The following is a 20869-nucleotide window of genomic DNA, read 5'->3' as shown; positions in this document are numbered from 1 at the left end:
AAGAGACCCGTTAGTCAACAGCAGTTGCTAAACGAACAAAAATTCATTTCACTGCTACCTCTTTGTTCAGGGCTACCTGATGAAAAAGGACGCGTGCAGATCCTCAATATTCACACTGCAAAGATGCGTCAGTTTAAACTGTTGGCCAAGGACGTGGACATTCAGGAGTTGGCAGTGGAGACCAAGAACTTCAGCGGGGCCGAGCTCGAGGGCCTGGTCAGGGCTGCACAGTCCACTGCCATGAACAGACATATTAAGGTGAAATTCCTTTCTCACTGGTAAACAGGACTCACATGCCTGCTTCTCCAATAAAAGAACTTCATTTTTCATAAAGTCAGAAATCATGATTCAAAGTGTATCCCACACATGGTGCGTGGGTACACCGGTGTCCAGCGCCGGTTTATCGAGCCACCCACAGACTGGGTTCACAGCTCGGCCGTGCATGTGCATCGACTTCAGCGGTTTATCAGGTGTGCAGGTTCAGGTTTGCACAGCTCACTGGAACTCACAGATAAAGTGACAGTTCTCATTTGTTAAATGTTTATTCTGCGCCCAAATACGCACACACAGAAAATCAAATATTGGAGGGTGATGACATATGACAGACAAGGGCCTTATACACAAGCAAGTAAGTGTCGTCTCTGGGCGGACATTTAGCCTCCCTCTCCCTGTCTGACCTTTCTGCTCTGTGAGAACACATTGAGCTCCTTTATTATTTATTATACCCTCCACAAACAAAATATTTGGAGGTGCTAGGAGGGATATGAATCACCCTGTTTGTTTTACCATATGTCCATGAGAATTGTAAGTGAAACTCTTCTTCCACGGTGTGCTCAATTTTAGTGAAACTTCACATAGTGGTAGCACACCACATGAAGATGTGCACAAAGGAAAGTAGTTGTAGTCTGACATCTTTAAGGGGGAGATTATTGAGCTTTTTTTTTTTTTTTTTTTTTTGAAAAATCATATTTGTCAGTTTCTTGTGTAGAGGTTGACCAGTTTGGTAATTCAGGTCTTTCATCACTAAAGAGGAGTTGTTCGTGTGTGTTTTAACTTACGATAGTGTGTGTTTTGTGTATGTGTTGTAGGCCAGTAACACAGTGCAGGTAGATCTAGAGACGGCAGAGAAGATGCAGGTCAGCAGACATGACTTCTTGGCGTCACTCAACAACGACATTAAGCCTGTAAGTTCTTATATCACTTTCTTCTTTCCAGACTGCCTGCAACACAAAAATGTAATATATGTACATTATAAAAGACAGCTTGGAGTGCCAACACTTTATGTACTTCATAGACTTTGGTGTTCTACAATTTAAAGAATTTGTTAGCATCACATGGGAATGAAGTCTGTGAGTGATGTTCAGTTCTACATGTAAGCACCTGACCACGTTCATGAGGCTTATGGATACAAATTGGCATGTATCCCATTTCTACTTTTCTTATGTCACTGTTTTCCTTCTCTTATTTCTCTTTTCTCTTCAGGCATTTGGTACCAACCAGGAGGACTATGCCAGCTACATAATGAACGGCATAATCCGATGGGGCGACCCAGTGTCAGCAGTGCTGGAGGACGGGGAACTGCTGGTGCAGCAGACAAAGAACAGTGACCGTACACCACTGGTTTCTGTGCTGCTGGAAGGTAGGAACACGCATTCACACATTTAGACCCCCATCACACATAGTAAGAATGCGCAGGAACCAGGCTAACACAGTAAAAATGGCCATAATCCGGACTGCGTCCGGAGGGAAAGAGGCATGGAGACTGTTGGCGGATCCCGTCCACACTACCTCATCCACACCTGCATGATCACATCCAAAGCGTATTTAGACAACAGTTAGATGATACAGACTGCTGTCAGATGGTCATAAAAGGTGCTGAAGATTGCCCGATGTTCAAATGTCTGGATGGCAAACATGGGACCGGAGTGGGAGGCAGCGCTGTGGCCTCCCTGAGCACAGGCTCTGCTTGTACTGGACATCGGAGTACAGCCAAACATATGGACAGGACTCACGCCATATGTGTCCAAGCCGGCATGGTGTGGACACTCACTCACTCATGCAATCACATCTTTGCTCGTTTTCCCCTTCCCATCACTCACTGACCTCACGTGCGTGTCTGTACGTAGAACATGTGCTGAAATGATGAAATGATCACTCTGTGTGTGTGTGGGTGTGTGGGTGTGTTCATAACGGCTGAATGAGCTGCTATGCATGTGCGCGCTGCTGGCAGCTGTTGGACATTTTTTGTTGCTAAACTGTGCTAGCAGTGGGCCAAACTTCCCCATGCACAGTTGTTCCAGGGAAATTTAATTTATTTTTATTGCCAGCATAAGCACAACGCAACTCTGTACTCCACGATGTCCAGTTGGATTATCGGTGCGCAACATGTCACATGGGATTTATTTATGCCGTGGATGTTTGCAGCACAACCCACACCTGGCTCCTGTCTGCCCTGCGCTGTGAACTACTCCTGGTTCTGTGCCGGAGGTGAGATTCATGTTTAATAATGCTGTCTTGGGCTGGTGATACAGTTCCACATCATACCTCCTACAGAGATGGTGATTAAGTAGTAATATGTATATTACAGCGGTGAGATCCATACAGCTGTGGGCCTCTGATGTGTGCAATGATGCATTAATGCGCATGAGACAATGGTGGGACGCACCTGCCCGTGGTGTCACAGATATGATGGGCACAATATTTCACATTGTTTATGTCACGCATGGGAAGGAATGGAAATGTATCTGCACTCTAAGGTCTGTTATGGATATAACAGCCTGTTCAGATCTGCGTGCAGCGTGCGCTGTGCAACACATTGACCTGCAGTGGCACCCGGTACTTTTAGTTTGATTGCATTCTGTTCACATCCACTGCACGTGATGAATGCATGCCACATAGATGTTATTACATATCAACATTTCCTTTGCCCTTGCCGGCCGGTGTCCAGTGGAGGTGGACACGTGGCACAAACACAACATGCCAGCAGGCTTTACCATGATGATACATCTCAGAGTCCAAACAACCTATGATCATGACCGCCGTCAGAATATATAGATTGCGATCAGATGGAGCACAAACTGCACATATACCATCGTCAGATAGATGTCCCGAGTGTGTTGCACAGTGTTTTGAACTGTGCAACACACTCGGGACAGCCGAGTGAATGGGACCAACTATGTAGACTGCTCAGAGACTGCTGTCCGTCCGTCTTCAGACCGCACCTCAGTACTTACCAAATGTGGGTGGATGTGTCATTCTGACGCCATTCGGCCTCGATCAGCCTGTGTGTGATGGGGTCTTACTGTAGAAGACCCCGTTAACAAGTGTCAGCTGATTAACAATCTAACCACACAGAGGCCCAGTAATGGAAGCTGCATCCTGTGTGAAGGCTGACTGATTACAGTTGAAATGTTGAGAATAATTTTCTGTACGATGACTGATTTGTGATCGTTCTTCTTCCACAGGTCCACCTAACAGTGGAAAGACAGCACTCGCAGCTAAGATCTCTGAAGAATCCCAGTTCCCCTTTATCAAGATCTGCTCCCCTGACAAGATGATCGGACACTCAGAGATTGCCAAATGTCAAGCTATTAAAAAGGTGACGCAAACAAAAATTATAATGGGTGCACTCATTTAAGGAAGTAGAATCTGTAATAATATGGCTTGTTGTGCATTCAGTTGTCCTAGCGGATCATCTAAGAAGTCTGTGCTCCAGTATTTGTGTTGAGTGAAATGAAAGAATGATGAAAAAATAATTTTTAATAACTACATCACAGTTGCCCACAAAGAAAAGCACTGCCTAGTGCCCCAAAATATGCTTTAGTAACCAAGGTTAACCTAGTTGAACCAAGGTTAGCCTGTTAGCTTTAGCTTGTTCAGTAACTATGAGATGTTTTTCACAGCCATGGGAAGATAATAATATGTAGTGATAAGAATAATGGATTTAGCACATTGTGTTTATGTATTTTTCCACTTCCGTAGTCAACACTGTTATGTCACTAAAGAAGGCTGATGTTATGTGATCACGCTGTCTGTTTGTGTGCAAACTTAAATGAAATGCTGTCCGGTCTATATTTGTCTCAGAGTTTCTGTTTGTGGTAATTCTGTTTCAGTTTCTATGTGGCACCCCCCCCAAACAACAAAAAACCTAGATCAAAAAGACACAACGCAGCAATGCCACAACTGCAATTTCAAACAATCACACCCACTTTTAAACACTCACATTCACTAGCAAAATATCTACTGTTTACTAACTTGTACAAATTCAGCCATTTTCTTCTGTATTAGCATGGGGCAAGAAATTGAATCAGTGACCAATTCTAACCTGTTCAAATCACTTCTTCCCATCCATCCGCCCAAACAAGACTGGCAGTCTACCGGTCCGAAGTAGCATGCAATGTGCTTACTTTAGCTTCTTTACAGTTTTCTTTTTTTGTTGTAGATATTTGATGATGCCTACAAGTCCCAGTTGAGCTGCGTGGTTGTAGATGACATCGAACGGTTGTTGGGTAAGAACCAGGTTTTACTTCAAATACAACATCAAAGCAAATTCAAGGCTCTTTGTGCTGCACTGATGTTGGATGACAGTTTATTTAACACAAGGGTGGGCAGTCATGTGCCATGACAGACCAAAACACTGCAGGTTTTCCTTGCTACCAATCACCTCAGCAGGTGATTTCATTAATGATCAGGTGTCTCAGCAGGTGATTTCACTGACGATCAGGTGTTTATGCTCAGGGGAGAAGCTTATCAGCAACCCACCTGCTGAGGTGATTGGTTGCAAGGAAAACCTGCAGTGTCTCGGCCCTCGCTGCCCACCCCTGATTTAACACCTTAACTAGATTCTAATAGATCAGATCAACAGGTTTTATTAATGAACTTCTTTATCTCCTCAAAGTGGTTTTAATCAATGAAATGATGTTCACTCTGTCAAACCGTTCTGGGTTGAATTTTGGAATTGTCTACCTTAAGTTATTTGAGTGAAATCTAATACATCATTATGTGAAATTGGAAGCTTAGTGAACGCAGAAAGCAGTGCATAATCTCGTTCCCATTTTTTCCCCTCATGTTTAGACTACGTCCCCATTGGCCCTCGTTTCTCCAACCTGGTGCTCCAAGCGTTACTGGTTCTACTGAAGAAGCCCCCTCCAAAGGTAAACCACACAGCTTGTTTTCCTCTTTCTGTCACAGCTCGTTAGAATGCTGCTAGTCCTTTGGTAGCAGAAAGAGGGCAGCAGATCGTACAGATGCCAGCCCAAACGTTTCCCAACAATTGTTGCAGGTCTTTAGCTGTGACTGGCATGTGTGAGTGTGAGGTTGTTAGCAAGTGTTTGGTCTGTTGTGCTCCGTGTGAATGGCAGGGATGCAAACCCATTTCTCATCGTTGATTTGCTGGTAGCGTGTGTGTGTGTGTGTGTGTGTGTGTGTAGAAACCCTGCTTTTAGCCTGCTGCTGTTGTTGGGTTTGTGAATGAGGGTATAGCCTGCTATATGGCTGCACGTTGATGAGAAGCGGCGCAGGGCCTGGTGCTGAATGCCTGGCTGCAGTGCTCCTCTGGGGTTGTAAAGCTTTGGGCCCAGCGGGGTGCCTGGGGCCCGGCAGAGGCCAGGGGGATACAGAGGAGAATGGACTCTGTGAGAGAGCCAGGACCTGGCAGCAGTGCCGCCTGTGTGGCATCTCATCTGCATGCAGTGTCACAGCCCCCTCACGCCATGGGGGGGCAGCCAGCCACCATAATCCCCCTGTCTGCTCACCACTCCTCTGCCTCGCTTTATTCGTCTTCTGCTGCTATTTTTCCAAAGTCTCAGCTTAGTGAAGCTACAGCTCTCTACCTTCGGTGCCAGTGGTTAAAACTGGTGCTGTTGTTCACTGTGACTTGGTTTCATACATAGAACCCAGTGTAAAGCCCCACATTGACATTCATAACACATATTGGGTCGTTCTCAGTTGTACTTTGAATTCCAGCTCCTCACTTGTTTCGTAATGACAACTACTTGTTCAGTCCTTCTGTGTAACCGTCCTACCTTCTCGTTCATTGTGCTGTTGATAGGTGACGAGACCAAATGTGAAATAAAGTGTGGCAAGGCCGAAAGCAAACCATCCTTGATGGGAAGTGTTTCAAAGCGAACTGCAATTTGCAACCTGTTAATTCAAGTGTAGCTCCCAAATCCATTGTAACTGAAAGTTATACAGGTCACATCTCAGAACATAGACTGGTGCTGTATGTTCTTGTCATTTTTACGCACCTGTTCTCCCAATAAAATCTGCATTTTTAACCCCCCCAACTTTTTTTAAAGACTGGCTTGCAGTTGTAGCACATGCAGGAGTGTCATTTTTGGTCTTCTGTGTGTGTCCGTCCATGTGGGAACAAAATAATTAGTTTTTGATCTGATTTGGACCAAACTTGGTGGAATGATTAAAGGTCAGCCAAGGACAAAGTGGTATGAGTATGAGAAAACTGGTTAAAAGCCAAAGTAAAAATTTTGGCCCAGCAAAAAGAGAGCGGGTAGCTCATTGGGTAAGTAGCGCGGCTACCAATATGTAGACTTGAGTCACGCTCCCTGTCTGTGTCCTTGGACAAGACACTTACTGAATTTTCTGGCGTATAAGTTGCACTTGTTAAAAAAAATGCCTCTTGAAGAGTAAAAATCCATATACAAATTGCACTGGTGTCTAAGTCGCACCTTTTTTTCTGTTATCAGCTCTTTATTTTTGGATTTTTGTACATTGTTGAAATGTACTTTTTATTATTGGCATATATTCCTTTATTATTAGAGTTTGTGTATGTGTGTGTGTGTGCGCGCGCGCGCTTGTCGTGCTGGTGTATGACTGCACCTCTGTCTGCTCATTCGATGGTTCTGTGGCAGAAGAGGCCTTTGTAAATAATTGATAACTTTTCTCACGTCTGTTTTTGTTTCAGGGTCGTAAGCTGCTGATCATCGGCACCACGAGTCGTAAAGACGTGCTTCAGGAAATGGAGATGCTCGATGCTTTCAGCACCACCATCCACATTCCCAACATTTCAAGTGGGGAGCAGCTGGTTGAAGCCCTGGAGGTAACACACAGTCACACCCATCTGTGCGTTTTTCACCAACACAAACGTGCACATTATTTTGATATCCATAACAATGCTTGAAAGCGCTGTAGGGTTCTGTGTCTATGATTGGAGAAACTGATGTTTGCATCAACAGTGATACAGCTTCCTGGTGGACTGGCACAGAGAAGAATTTTCTGGGAAAAAAAAGTGAAATACAGTTTGCTAGCAAGCACGTGGGAGACTCCAGGATAGCTGGTGATGCAGCTTATAAAAGTTGCAGAATGCCTAGTTGCTGCAATGACACCCACAGAAGCCTATAATACCTTTAGAGTAGTCCTAGGTGTCTTGGTGGCTCCCCTCACCAGTTCCCTTCCTGCATGCTCACTTACTTTTTAAGAAGTGCTTTTAGCAAACAGAACTACTATATGGACCTGACTCCATAGCAGATCGACCAGACAGAAGCTTCTATTTAGTAAAAATATCTGAAAACCAACATGCAGATTGCTGTTTTTCCCCGAACACCGTTTAATTTTAAGGAAAGAGTTTGCTAGTATTAATCACGTGCTGAGATTTGTGCTCTCTCTCCCAGTTATTCTGTGTTTTTCTCTCTCTCTCTGCTTCCTACAGTTGCTGGGCAGTTTCCAGGAGAAAGAGAGAGCCAGGATAGCTAAGGCTGTGAAGGGCCAAACCCTGTGGATTGGTATAAAAAAGCTGCTAATGATCATTGAAATGGCTGCACAGGTGAGACTTATTATTACCCCAAAAAATGTCGGCAGAGGAGGAAAAGTCTAGTTATTTAAAATAATAGACTAGCAGATTATAAAATAACATGATGATGTTTTATGGAGAGAGTGAGTGTGTTCTCATATTGACCCAAATATGGCAGATTTTGGTTGTTTGTGTTTTTTGTGATAGCTTAACATTTGGAAATACAGTAATGTGCAAAAATATCTTGGGCACATAAAAACACTACAAATGAAACCTGATAAATATTCATAAATAAATGAAATGTGTGATGATTTTCAATTTTAATGATAATTGATATGAAAATTGAGTTCTATTTATGTGTGATTTTTCGATATATAAGTTGCACCAGAGTACAAGTTGCATAACCTCAAAAACTATTTTAAGAAAAAACCTGATTTAAAGTGTGAGCAATTGTGTTTTACAATCATTTTAATATTGCATGATCATTTGCAACTATGTTTGTGTGGTATTCTCCTGACCAGTACATTTACAAAGAAATTATTATTATATAATAAAAAAAATATAGCTCACATATTCACTTTTGTTGGAACAGATTTAGTGTTGACATGCCAGTAAGGGGGGGGGGGGGGGGGGGCATCAAATGCTACTTTTATTATAACTCTGGGATGCCTTAAACTTTTGCACAGTACTGTACATCTGGAAAATATAGGCTCATCTTGGAATTGCAGACCTGATTTTTACGTCATATACAGTAAAACTCACATAATGGACAACAACAATAATGGATTCAGGTGGCCTAGCGAATTTTGTCCGTCATAATCTAAATCCGTTATATGTATTAAAAGGACAAAATCTGCTATATGTATAAAATGGACAAAAACTGTTTTTTCTAAGTCTGCTGCAGAGTGGTACTTTAAAATCCTAATCTCTGGTTTATGCTTCTGTAATGCTGGCAATGCAATGACGTAGATGTGCGCATGACCCTTTAAAGTTCTCCGTCGCGGCTTTATGCAATTTGCCGCAGGAACAGTGGATTTTTCTGGGTTAATTTGTCCCTCAGTGAGCTCAACTTCTTTATGCAATCACCAGCCTCCAAACCAACAATATGGTTTGGAGGCTTCAAGAATTGTGGGTCATTTGAGTGTCTTTTTTCTGACTCCTTGTTGTAAAGTTGGTCATATTTGCGGACTTTTCTGCTAAACATATTTGATCCATGATCAAAATGTAATCGGCAGGCGTACTGCAGATACTTTTAAAATATGATGGGAGAGGAAGGAGTTGAAATGTAAAAGTGACAAATCACAGCCCTTGCAGTCTCCGTCTTTTAGCAGGTGCATGTCAGGCTCTGGGGAGACTTCGCAGCCGGGCAGAGGGCTGTGAGCTAAGGTGGTTGTCTTTGGTTTGCCACACTCTGGGATATGTGTGAAACTTAACACCATATTACAGTGCAGGCAACAAGTAGCATTTTGTTAATAATCGCCGGCCTTAAATTACACCCTACCTCGTTTAGTGATCGGACAGGACGTTTTGTCCGATGTGAGCGAAAATCCATTATACAGTGAGGAAAATAAGTATTTGAACACCTTGCGGTTTTGCAAGTTCTCCCACTTAGAAATCATGAAGGGGTCTGAAATTTTCATCTTAGGTGCATGTCCACTGTGAGAGACAATCTAAAAAAAAAAAAATCTGAAAATCACAATGTATGATTTTTTTTTTATTTTTTATTTTTTTTATATAATTTATTTGTATGTTACTGCTGCAAATAAGTATTTAAACACCTACCAATCAGCAAGAATTCTGGCTCACACAGACCTGTTAATTTTTCTTTAAGAAGCCCTCTTATTCTGCACTCTTTACCTGTATTAATTGCACCTGTTTGAACTTCTTACCTGTATAAAAGACACCTGTTCACACTCTCAATGAATCACACTCCAACCTGTCCACCATAGCCAAGACCACAGAGCTGTCAAAGGACACCAGGGACAAAACTGTAGACCTGCACAAGGCTGGAATGGACTACAGGACAACAGGCAAGCAGCTTGGTAGAAGACAACAACTGTTATGATTATTTATTAGAAAGTGGAAGAAACACAAGATGACTGTCAATCTCCCTCGGTCTGGGATTCCATGCAAGATCTCACTTTGTGGGATAAGGATGATTCTGAGAAAGCTCAGAACTACACAGGAGGACCTGGTCAATGACCTGAAGAGAGCTGGGACCACAGTCACAAAGATTACATTAGTAACACATGATGCTGTCATGGTTTAAAATCCTGCAGGGCAGCAAGGTCCCCCTGCTCAAGCCAGCACATGTCCAGGCCCGTTTGAAGTTCACCAGTGACCATCTGGATGATCCAGAGGAGGCATGGGAGAAGGTCATGTGGTCAGATGAGACCAGAATAGAGCTTTTTGGAATCAATTCCACTTACCATGTTTAGAGGATGAGAACAACCCCAAGAAAACCATCCCAACCGTGAAGCATGGGGGTGGAAACATCATACTCTGGGGGTGCTCTTCTGCAAAGGGGACAGGACGACTGCATCGTATTGAAGGGAGGATGGATGAGGTCATGTATTGCGAGATTTTGGCAAACAACATCCTTCCCTCAGTAAGAGCATTGAAGATGGGTCATGGCTGGGTCTTCCAGCATGACAGTGACCCCAAACACACAGCCAGGGCAACTAAGGAGGGGCTCCATAAGAAGCATTTCAAGGTCCTGGAGTGGCCTGGCCAGTCTCCAGACCTGAACTCAATAGAAAATCTTTGGAGGGAGCTGAAACTCCAAACCTGAAAGATCTAGAGAAGATCTGTATGGAGGAGTGGACCAAAATCCCTGCTGCAGTGTGTGAAAACCTGGTGAAAAACTACAGGAAATGTCTAACCTCTGTAATTGCAAATAAAGGCTACTGTACCAAATATTATCATTGATTTTCACAGGTGTTCAAATACTTATTTGCAGCAGTAACATACAAATAAATTATTAAAAAAATCATACATTGTGATTTCTTTTTAGATTATGTCTCTCACAGTGGACATGCACCTAAGATGAAAATTTCAGACCCCTCCATGATTTCTAAGTGGGAGAACTTGCAAAATCGCAGGGTGTTCAAATACTTATTTTCATCACTATATATGGTGTGTATTACATGGAAAACCATACAAAACATTGGAACTTTTGCTTTTCTCCAATGAGTGCGAATATCCGGTTTATATGATGACTGTTTAGTCGAGTTTTATTGTATACACACAGCAGTAGGTTGTGACAGATCCCTTGAAAACTGTCTTGTACTACTTTTTATTAACATCCATCCACAGCTGCTAAGAACAGACAAAAGTCATGATGTGCAGTACAATTTACACTCATGGTGCTAAAGGCTGTAAATATAAGTGCATGTTGTTTAATGGAGAGAGCTCTGAGGTTTAGCATCCTGGCCTTCATCTTTATGAACATCTGCTCAGCGTTCTTGGTAGCCTCGTCGAATGTGCCTCTGTCACAAAAATAAGTGTTGTCTATTAGCAGGAATAAAGACAATGTGGTTTTCCTGATGATTTGTTGAGCAGCAGGGTCCAGTTCTTTCATAGTTCATAAATGACATTCTGCTTTGCTTTCCAAGTTACACTGACATCCTTTGAATCAACGGGACGTGAACAGTCTTACACTTCCAGGGTTTGATGTACATAAAACAAAATCAGTGAAGTTCAGTCGTCCCAGGGGCCAGCAGATGGAGCAGGCAAACACACATGCTTGCTAAACCCATCCATCTGTGGGGGAAAAAAAGAAATACTAAAACATAGACCACCAAGTCACAGCAGAGTTTTGGTTTCTTTTCTCCACATTAGTCGTGTGTGTGTGTTGAGATGTTTGGACGTCATCCATTATTTGGGTTTTTGAAAATCAGCCACAAAAAGATTTAGGGCTCTCTGCAGGAATTGTGTCCTTGTTTGTTTTTGTGCTCCTGAATTTGTTTTCTTTCGTTATTTCTGTTGACCGGGCATGCAAAAATTACATTTGTAAGGCTGCAACCTGACGGCTGAAACACTGTGACAGTGAACTTGACCGCTTCTGTTGTTTAACCCTGAACATGACCTGATAACATTCAGTGATGCTTTTGTTTACAAGAGCTCTGTCTGCAGGCAGCACTGGAAAGTCTGTTTTTGCTCTCCACTGGCCTTAGAAAGCAAAAGATTTGGTCACCTGAAAAAGCAGGTGGCAGCAGATTGACCTCATACTGACTGAAGGCTGGTGTTAATTTCTGCTGCTGACTGTTTCTGTGGTATGTTGATGATGTGTACACTCTGTTTGTTGAGGCGGGATGCTATGTAATTGCTGTGGTATGCACTAATGCAGCCATGTTCAGCACCCCCCCCCCCCCCCCCCCCATCCCGAAGCGGTATGAATCCATGTTTGCCGAGACATGCTGCAAACAGCCGTGGAGCTCCACATATGCAGTCTTTAGTTTTTTCTTTTTCATTCCAACGACTCTTTGACTGCTCTCATGTCTTAACTCCAGTGGCTACAGGCAATTCCAGACACCCTGTAAGTTATTGCGTAGGTTGCCATTAATTTCCCTTCCCCTCCTTTCTTAAAAACCTGTTTGTGCACACGTAAGCATGAACTCCAGGACCTGCCACCATTTCAGAGTGCTATGATGTTTCAAAGCGTGTGATTTATTGATTTTTTTAAGGAAAAGTCTGGTAACAAAATTCATAATTGCTTGAGTGATGTATTTGCACTATGAAGTTTAACTACAGTGTCTTGTCTTCTAGATGGATCCTGAATATAGAGTTAGCAAGTTTCTGAGTCTGCTGAAGGATGAAGGAGCGTGAGTATTCACTTCTGGTTTCTCACACCATGCACATATCTGACCTTTGTTCTTTGACCGCACTGTTTTCTCTCTGTGAAAAAGTCTGAATTAACAAATTGCAATGGCAAAAATCATTTAGCAGTGAAGGACTTTGAATTGCGTATGAAATCCTACAGAGGCCCTGAGGCCCATTGGTGCTGGTGATACTGTTGCATGATATGAGAGTGTACGACTACCTCTGGATTGAACAGCAGTCCATCACAATACAGATGAAGTAAGTGTGTGTGTATATATATATATATATATATATATATATATATATATATATATATATATACTCAACAAAAATATAAACGCAACACTTTTGGTTTTGCTCCCATTTTGTATGGGATGAACTCAAAGATCTAAAACTTTTTCCACATACACAATATCACCATTTCCCTCAAATATTGTTCACAAACCAGTCTAAATCTGTGATAGTGAGCACTTCTCCTTTGCTGAGATAATCCATCCCACCTCACAGGTGTGCCATATCAAGATGCTGATTAGACACCATGATTAGTGCACAGGTGTGCCTTAGACTGCCCACAATAAAAGGCCACTCTGAAAGGTGCAGTTTTGTTTTATTGGGGGGGGGGGGGGGATACCATTCAGTATCTGGTGTGACCACCATTTGCCTCATGCAGTGCAACACATCTCCTTCACATAGAGTTGATCAGGTTGTCAATTGTGGCCTGTGGAATGTTGGTCCACTCCTCTTCAATGGCTGTGCGAAGTTGCTGGATATTGGCAGGAACTGGTACACGCTGTCGTATACGCCGGTCCAGAGCATCCCAAACATGCTCAATGGGTGACATGTCCGCTGAGTATGCCGGCCATGCAAGAACTGGGACATTTTCAGCTTCCAAGAATTGTGTACAGATCCTTGCAACATGGGGCCGTGCATTATCCTGCTGCAACATGAGGTGATGTTCTTGGATGTATGGCACAACAGTGGGCCTCAGGATCTCGTCACGGTATCTCTGTGCATTCAAAATGCCATCAATAAAATGCACCTGTGTTCTTCGTCCATAACAGACGCCTGCCCATACCACAACCCCACCGCCACCATGGGCCACTTGATCCACAACATTGACATCAGAAAACCGCTCACCCACACGACGCCACACACGCTGTCTGCCATCTGCCCTGGACAGTGTGAACCGGGATTCATCCGTGAAGAGGACACCTCTCCAACGTGCCAAACGCCAGCGAATGTGAGCATTTGCCCACTCAAGTTGGTTACGACGACGAACTGGAGTCAGGTCGAGACCCCGATGAGGACGACAAGCATGCAGATGAGCTTCCCTGAGACGGTTTCTGACAGTTTGTGCAGAAATTCTTTGGTTATGCAAACCGATTGTTTCAGCAGCTGTCCGAGTGGCTGGTCTCAGACGATCTTGGAGGTGAACATGCTGGATGTGGAGGTCCTGGGCTGGTGTGGTTACACATGGTCTGCGGTTGTGAGGCTGGTTGGATGTACTGCCAAATTCTCTGAAACGCCTTTGGAGACGGCTTATGGTAGAGAAATGAACATTCAATACATGAGCAACAGCTCTGGTTGACATTCCTGCTGTCAGCATGCCAATTGCACGCTCCCTCAAATCTTGCGACATCTGTGGCATTGTGCTGTGTGATAAAACTGCACCTTTCAGAGTGGCCTTTTATTGTGGACAGTCTAAGGCACACCTGTGCACTAATCATGGTGTCTAATCAGCATCTTGATATGGCACACCTGTGAGGTGGGATGGATTATCTCAGCAAAGGAGAAGTGCTCACTATCACAGATTTAGACTGGTTTGTGAACAATATTTGAGGGAAATGGTGATATTGTGTATGTGGAAAAAGTTTTAGATCTTTGAGTTCATCTCATACAAAATGGGAGCAAAACCAAAAGTGTTGCGTTTATATTTTTGTTGAGTGTATATATATATATATATATATGTATATGTATATGTGTGTGTATATGGAGTTGGGTTGCCAATATGTGGACACAAAATGAGTTTTGTTCCAGTCCACCCAGCTGTAAGTAGGCACTGGTTGGGAAAGGAACATGTGATGGACTGGTGTCCTGTCCAAAGAAACTTCTAGACTCTCATCTGCTTTCTAGAGTCTGGGGATATGCATGCACACTGCTAGCTTGAAAGTCAACCCATTTGGCTCCCACTAAAATCCTGGAGGAAAAGAATGCGTTTCTGCCCATTCTTCTCACTTGATATCGATGTTAGGACTACTATCATGGGTTGGGTGAAATTTGCGATTTACCAGCTTGGCTCGGCAGCGCAGCAGTGAATGATCCAGTCAGCCTGTTTTCAAGCCATTTTCCTAGAGTGGATTAAATTTTACCGTGGCTTTCCCGCCTCACTTGATCACTGCACTGACTCCCCACTAAACATTAGATGTTTTATGGATGTTCTATGGACCCTACAAACGCAATATAGACATGATCTGCATGTCAGTAAGACGTCTAATATTTAGTGGGTCCCTCCTTGAAGAACCAGAGGCAGAGGCACACAATATATGTCATGACACACGCTAATCTCTACCTTGCTAATAGCTATCAGTTTGGGCTGCTTGGTAGTGACACATCATTTTTGCATCACACACATTTCATAGATTTGATTTGCTAACATATTGTCTCTTTTTTTCCCCACCTCACAGACTGGGTTCTAATAAGCTTATGGTGATGTAGAGTGGGCGGAGCCATATAGCAGCAAAGAGGCTTCCTTCGATGGTAAGACTGGTCCCCAGCAGGTTATTTGGTCACATTTTCTCCTCACGTTTCCTGTCACGAGCGAGCTGAGAAATCAACATTCTGCAAACTCAGTTCGGTTTAACGAAATAGAAACTTTAGTTTTTTTTTTCTTGGAATCTAATGGCAGTTATACTAACAAATGTCATGCCAGGAATTATGTTATAGAAAATGACAAAAATTCAAAGAATACTAAAAGAAATCAGTTCACTAGAGAAATGACTTCAAATAAAAATTAATTTGACTGTATCAAGAAACTATAACATCAAACATTGAAATAGTTTTGTTGGTGTATGATTAAAATTTTTTTTGACAACATAAAGATACATAGCTAACTTATTTAAAACATGCCTCAGAGGAAGCAGCTACACAACCTGATGAAAGCTTTTTGACTTGCAGCGAGACTTTTGCTTTTCATCACAGATTTATGGTATAGTCGGCACAATGTGCGACTAAAACTACACGGACTAGACGGGGGCTCTCTTGGGGCAGCGTCTCTCCTTTGCCTGCCTGTCTCTTCTCACTTTTGTGTCTCTTCACTCAGTTGCTGAGGAACAGCAGTCTGAAAGAGGCTGGCAGGAGGACGCAAACCAGATAGTTTTCATCTGTCTGCATCCTTCTTTCCATCCCAGAAGCTTCAGGCTTCGGTCTGTACCGCAGCTTCAGACAACCTCATCCTCTGTGTGAAAATAAAATAAGCAGTGTTTTGAGGTACCTGGACATCAAAGTGTGTTAACATTTGGTTCCATTTTTTTAAATGTTTGTTTAAAATCAGAGTTGATAGAGATGGACTTCAGACTGGAGATGAAACATGATGAGCACGCATGCATTCAGTAACACTAAATATATGATGCCATTTCTTAATATCAACCTTACCTGCTTGCATAGACTATACCTGATGGTGATGCAGAAATGTTCATGTTTAATTTCACAAAAGGATAATAAATACAACTTTTGAATGAACACTTTAATCTTTGGTGCTATGTTGGGGAAATTAAATGAGTGCAAAATGAGTTTAACCTGACACATACATGGTTGAGTTGGCTTCCAAAGGCACGGCAGCGAGGGCCGCATCTTACCACTGTTATGCTATTGGTGGTGTCAACTTTGAAGACTCAATACTCCATGTGTTGTCGTCATATTAAAGCCAGCCGCTCACTACATGATGACATGATATGGATGTGTACAGATGTGTCATATCACAAGGTGTGCGAAACAATTGCAATTCAAGGGTGTTATAAACTTTTGCAGTGCCATATTTCTCCATTCCATCATAATGTGCATTGTGTGGTGTTACATAGATGTTAAACACACATGGAGCTCCAGAGTTTAAAAAGCAAAAGAAAAAAAATACAGTAAATGCTACTGGCTGCATAGACATTCAAAACATTCCCACGATTTGATTAATTTGTGCGCATGAGATAAATTGTAATAGTCATAGGAAAAAGTTTACAAGCAGCTTCCTCTCTGAGCAAACAAAATCTCCCATTTCCATGTTTTTTATTATCCAGATAAAAACCAAATAATGAAATCTGTCACACAGGGTGTTATTTTATAGCTCAACTCTGTGTTTGGCAATTTGGCATGGTGCAGATACACATCATGAGCATAAATGAATCAAACATGCCAAGTAATTGTCTTTTGCTCACACAGTATAATATTTAGTGCTGAATAATAGAATTCTCCCTCACAATGGAGCTCTGCATCAGTCACAGATGGGCAGGCTGTGCAGTGTTGTTCTGTCTTTCTTCTGAAATATGTTTGCATGGTACATTGATCAGTCGTGAGGGCATCATGTAGCGAGTGGACGGCTTAACTCTGACCACACTTTTAGTAAAATTATGGGACTCACCACATGGTAATATGGTTGGGACAGCTAATGATAATCAGTCAACACGATGACCACTAATGGCAATAAATTCAGGTCAAATCTAAGCAGTGAAACTAGAAATTGAGTTTAATTTTAAACACCAACTACAGAGCTACAAGTTGAAAACATGGCATTCACAAATCTCACTTACCCAGCTAGTCGACTATCTCATTGTGGGTCAATGATTGCTAGTCTTTCCAACCTTACATAATGAGATTGTACAAAAAAAAATGTTTCTTTTGCAACTTTGGATTTGTTCATGTGAAATCTGTGTTCAGGTTTGTCAATGAGCTCTGAAGAAGTGAAGAAAGTCACCGTGCACTACAGCGGAAAAACCTGTTCAGAGGAGTTTGTTCATCATGTTCTTGGTCCATCCATGATGATGTTTCAGAAAATATATATATATGGCGTTGACTTCTCAGATCCACTTTGGATTTGCTGTGGCGACCCCGAGTGCAAACAAGGCAGCAGCCGAAGGGGCTTACTATTGACTCCAATAGTTAGTTTGGGCCACTGACTCAAAAATATATTTTGCTGTTTTGACTGTGTACAAATTACCTCATCGTGCTTATTCAGGATTTCATTTATTTTTTTATTTTTCTCCATTTTCTTTTGTGAAAATGTTGGCCACACATTGAATTATAGGCTCCCAAAGCACTGTTCACAAAATGCCAGGAGGTCAACAGTACTGGACAAATATGACAGTAATAACTGTGTGTTGTGTAAAATCTTTCAGTATCAACAAAAAAATTAAGCAATTGAAATTCAGCTGTGTGCAAGAGTGACTTCTATACAAAATTTGGTGTGGAACTTTTTTTTTAAATATTAGTGGTGTCAAATAAAAATGTGCCTTTTTATCTTTTTGTAATGATGAAGTGTCAGTTATCTTTTTTTTGTTAAAATATTACAGTTGACTGGAATAAAAGTGCATTTGTGGAAGAACCTGCACTTTATTTTTGCAGTATTTCTTTGAGTATAGAAGGTGATAAAGTCTGATTGTTATAAAAATGTATTTATCAAAGGTTTCTCCTAAAGCATTTTTACATCAATGAATCATCATTGGCACCAACTGCTGTGTGTCCATCTGTTCCTCCATTATGTGATTACTCAACATCAAATTGTTGCACACCGAAAATATTTGTGCTGTAAGTTCACCTCACAGCTCTGTCACATGAGTTCAAAGGGTGTCAACCTTGACCTTTTACAGTATCAAATCAGTGAGAGCTCAGTTGTTAAGACGGTTCCTGGCCAACTGAAACTTCTGGACAGATCTCGTCTTCTCACTTGTATGCTGGTAGCAGTTGCGCGCTAATTGTCCTTGTTTATTACCAAACTGTGACCGACTGAATGTCAGCTCCATATGAGGTTCTAATTTGATCCAAGAGGTCATTTTCTGAATTCACATATGAGGATCAAAATGGCATTACACACTTTTCTTATCGTGTAGTTGGTTGATGTTACAGATTTTTGTCATTGTGCACTTCTTTTTATTGTTGATCCTGAGAAAGTGGCTAAAATGTTTAAAAGAAACAAGAGTCCAATCTTACAATGCTAGAACAAATGAATAAATTTGTTCCTGTGTCTGGTTCTACCCCATAGTATATTAACCCCTTTCCGTACCCAAGGTTAACCCATTCATGGAGTTCCTCTGATAATTATGTCCTGTTAGAACTGATAAATGCTGGTGAAAACATGTAGTTAAAAACATGGATTTAACAAACAGGTTGAATACGCTACTGCCCTCTGCTGTTTTTCTTAGATTAGCCTGTCGTAGCTATTTTTAGTAACCTGTTCTTTGAAGCAAAGGTGAGATTTGGATTTTGATATTTTTGATACATTTGTCTCCTCAGGTCCTTTGGCTGATTTGTACCCAACCTGACATGTGGATGACCGCCAGCCCCAGCAAAGGTCACCGTCAGTGGGGTCAAAGGTCAAAATTTAGATGTTTCACTCTGATGTCCACCAAACTTGGCATACTAGAATTGCCCAGGCAAGATCAAATTTTCCCAGAGGTCACTCATTGGGGTCCAAGACCAAAATATGACTTTGTAACTCCAGTTTGTACCAAACTTGGCAAACACATGGAAGTGAGTTCTGCCCAGCAGGGTTAAATTTGTCAGAGGTCATTCATTGGGGGGGCCAAGATCACATCATCCTGTTTGTTGTCTGACTCCGCCCAGGTACTTTTGCTGATTTCTACCAAACGGTATGGCAATGAAGGTTGACTCTGAAGTTTTCCTTCAAGAGTTCATTTTGGATTTGAAAGGTTAAGGTCAAGGAATTTGATTGTCAACCCGATTTGGATCAAATGTGGCACACACTTAGGTGGATTATTTGAGTGAAGGTCAAGGTCACTGGGCTCCAATGTCAGATTGCTGTCGACCTCACTGTTGGTACAATTAACTAACACATTCAGTAAGGTATGTGATGCTTCTGTTCTATATACTGCACGTATCAATACTATGTATGTGTAATATGGATACAAATATTGTTACCCCCCCTTTTTTTTTTGTGTTTGACACAAAAGAATGACACAGGCGTTTTGTTCTTCAAATATATAATCTTAGTTCAGTCATACAGATATATACATTATATAATAAATAATATTTATAAAAACATAACATTTATGATTATAAAATAAAAAGGGTATTATTCACTTTAAAACATTTGTACAAAACTTTGGATATAGCGGGAGTCGGATGGGGTGGGGGTGCAGGAACTGAACACCGAAAGTTAGGCCCAGGTCAGAGACGATGCCAATGCTAAGCTGTGTCGCACAAAGAGAGCCTGCAGGCTAGTGGATAACGTGTTCTTGTTGCTGAATATAATTAACGGGAAGCAGGTGGGACTTCCAGAACGTGTTGCGTGGAAACCTCAGTTTCTCACCATCATCAGACCAAATAGATTATCCAGCTCCTGCTGCAATTTTGCAACTTTTTTTTTTCCTTGCCTAGTGTAAAAGCATGGATTAAGGTCATTTTTGTCCATTTAAAACAATTCCGTTTGCTGAAGTTGTTTTACTCAACACTCAATAATAATGTTGTGGCCTGCAATGTGCTCCGTTCGATTCCTGATACCTTTGTTGCACATCTGTCTTTTTCCTGCTGCTCTTCACTGTGCTGTCCATAAAAATATATTAAACTATTTTGTTTAAATTAAAGTATAATGTGCTTCCAGTATCTCAAACGTGAGCACAGTGAGGCTGGAATGTTTTTGTGTTGCACTGACAAGAAACAAGTTCATACATCAGACTTCTTAAAAACCTCAACTGTCTAATTACAGGAAATACGGAGGAAAGAAAGGATGTGCAAGCAGTCAGAAACCTCTCAGCCCTCTGGTGTCCACGTGTCGTCACGCGTCCCCTTTCCTCATCTTCTTTTTTTTTTTTTTTTACAAGCCACAGCGATAAGTGATTTGCTGCTGAGTAAATTCTGACATGAAAGTATGGAAATTCAAGTTCAAATACTTTAATATTAAAGTATAATTTTACTTTTTTGCAACCTTGCTTTAGAACATTGCTAGCATTCAAGCGTCTGAGTGCTCTACTAACGTTTGGAATACTTTATTGAAAAATTTGTGTCGGAAAGATTGAATGGGGTCACTGTAGCCTCAGAATGGCAACAAGATAATGCTAGCATCTCAAAGTGCATCCAGAAACT

At 41.8% G+C, this 20869-nt stretch overlaps 1 protein-coding gene across 1 annotated transcript in view; it reads left to right on the top strand.

Annotated features, from left to right (window-relative positions):
• The window catches only part of LOC117531447 (vesicle-fusing ATPase-like), a 63399-nt gene extending 47123 nt beyond the window's left edge, over positions 1–16276 (top strand). Inside the window, 10 exon segments of the mRNA XM_034194554.1 lie at positions 71–258; positions 1089–1184; positions 1483–1639; positions 3465–3598; positions 4442–4508; positions 5074–5153; positions 6920–7054; positions 7664–7777; positions 12512–12567; positions 15250–16276. Of these exon segments, the coding sequence (XP_034050445.1) occupies positions 71–258; positions 1089–1184; positions 1483–1639; positions 3465–3598; positions 4442–4508; positions 5074–5153; positions 6920–7054; positions 7664–7777; positions 12512–12567; positions 15250–15280 (1058 nt within the window). The 3' untranslated portion in view covers positions 15281–16276.
• The last annotated feature ends 4593 nt before the right edge of the window (positions 16277–20869 follow it).

This window comes from Thalassophryne amazonica, chromosome 18 (assembly GCF_902500255.1).
Source record: "Thalassophryne amazonica chromosome 18, fThaAma1.1, whole genome shotgun sequence".
NCBI classification, from domain to species: domain Eukaryota; kingdom Metazoa; phylum Chordata; class Actinopteri; order Batrachoidiformes; family Batrachoididae; genus Thalassophryne; species Thalassophryne amazonica.
Note: the sequence above shows the minus strand (reverse complement) of the source record. Positions and strands in the feature narration are given on the sequence as shown.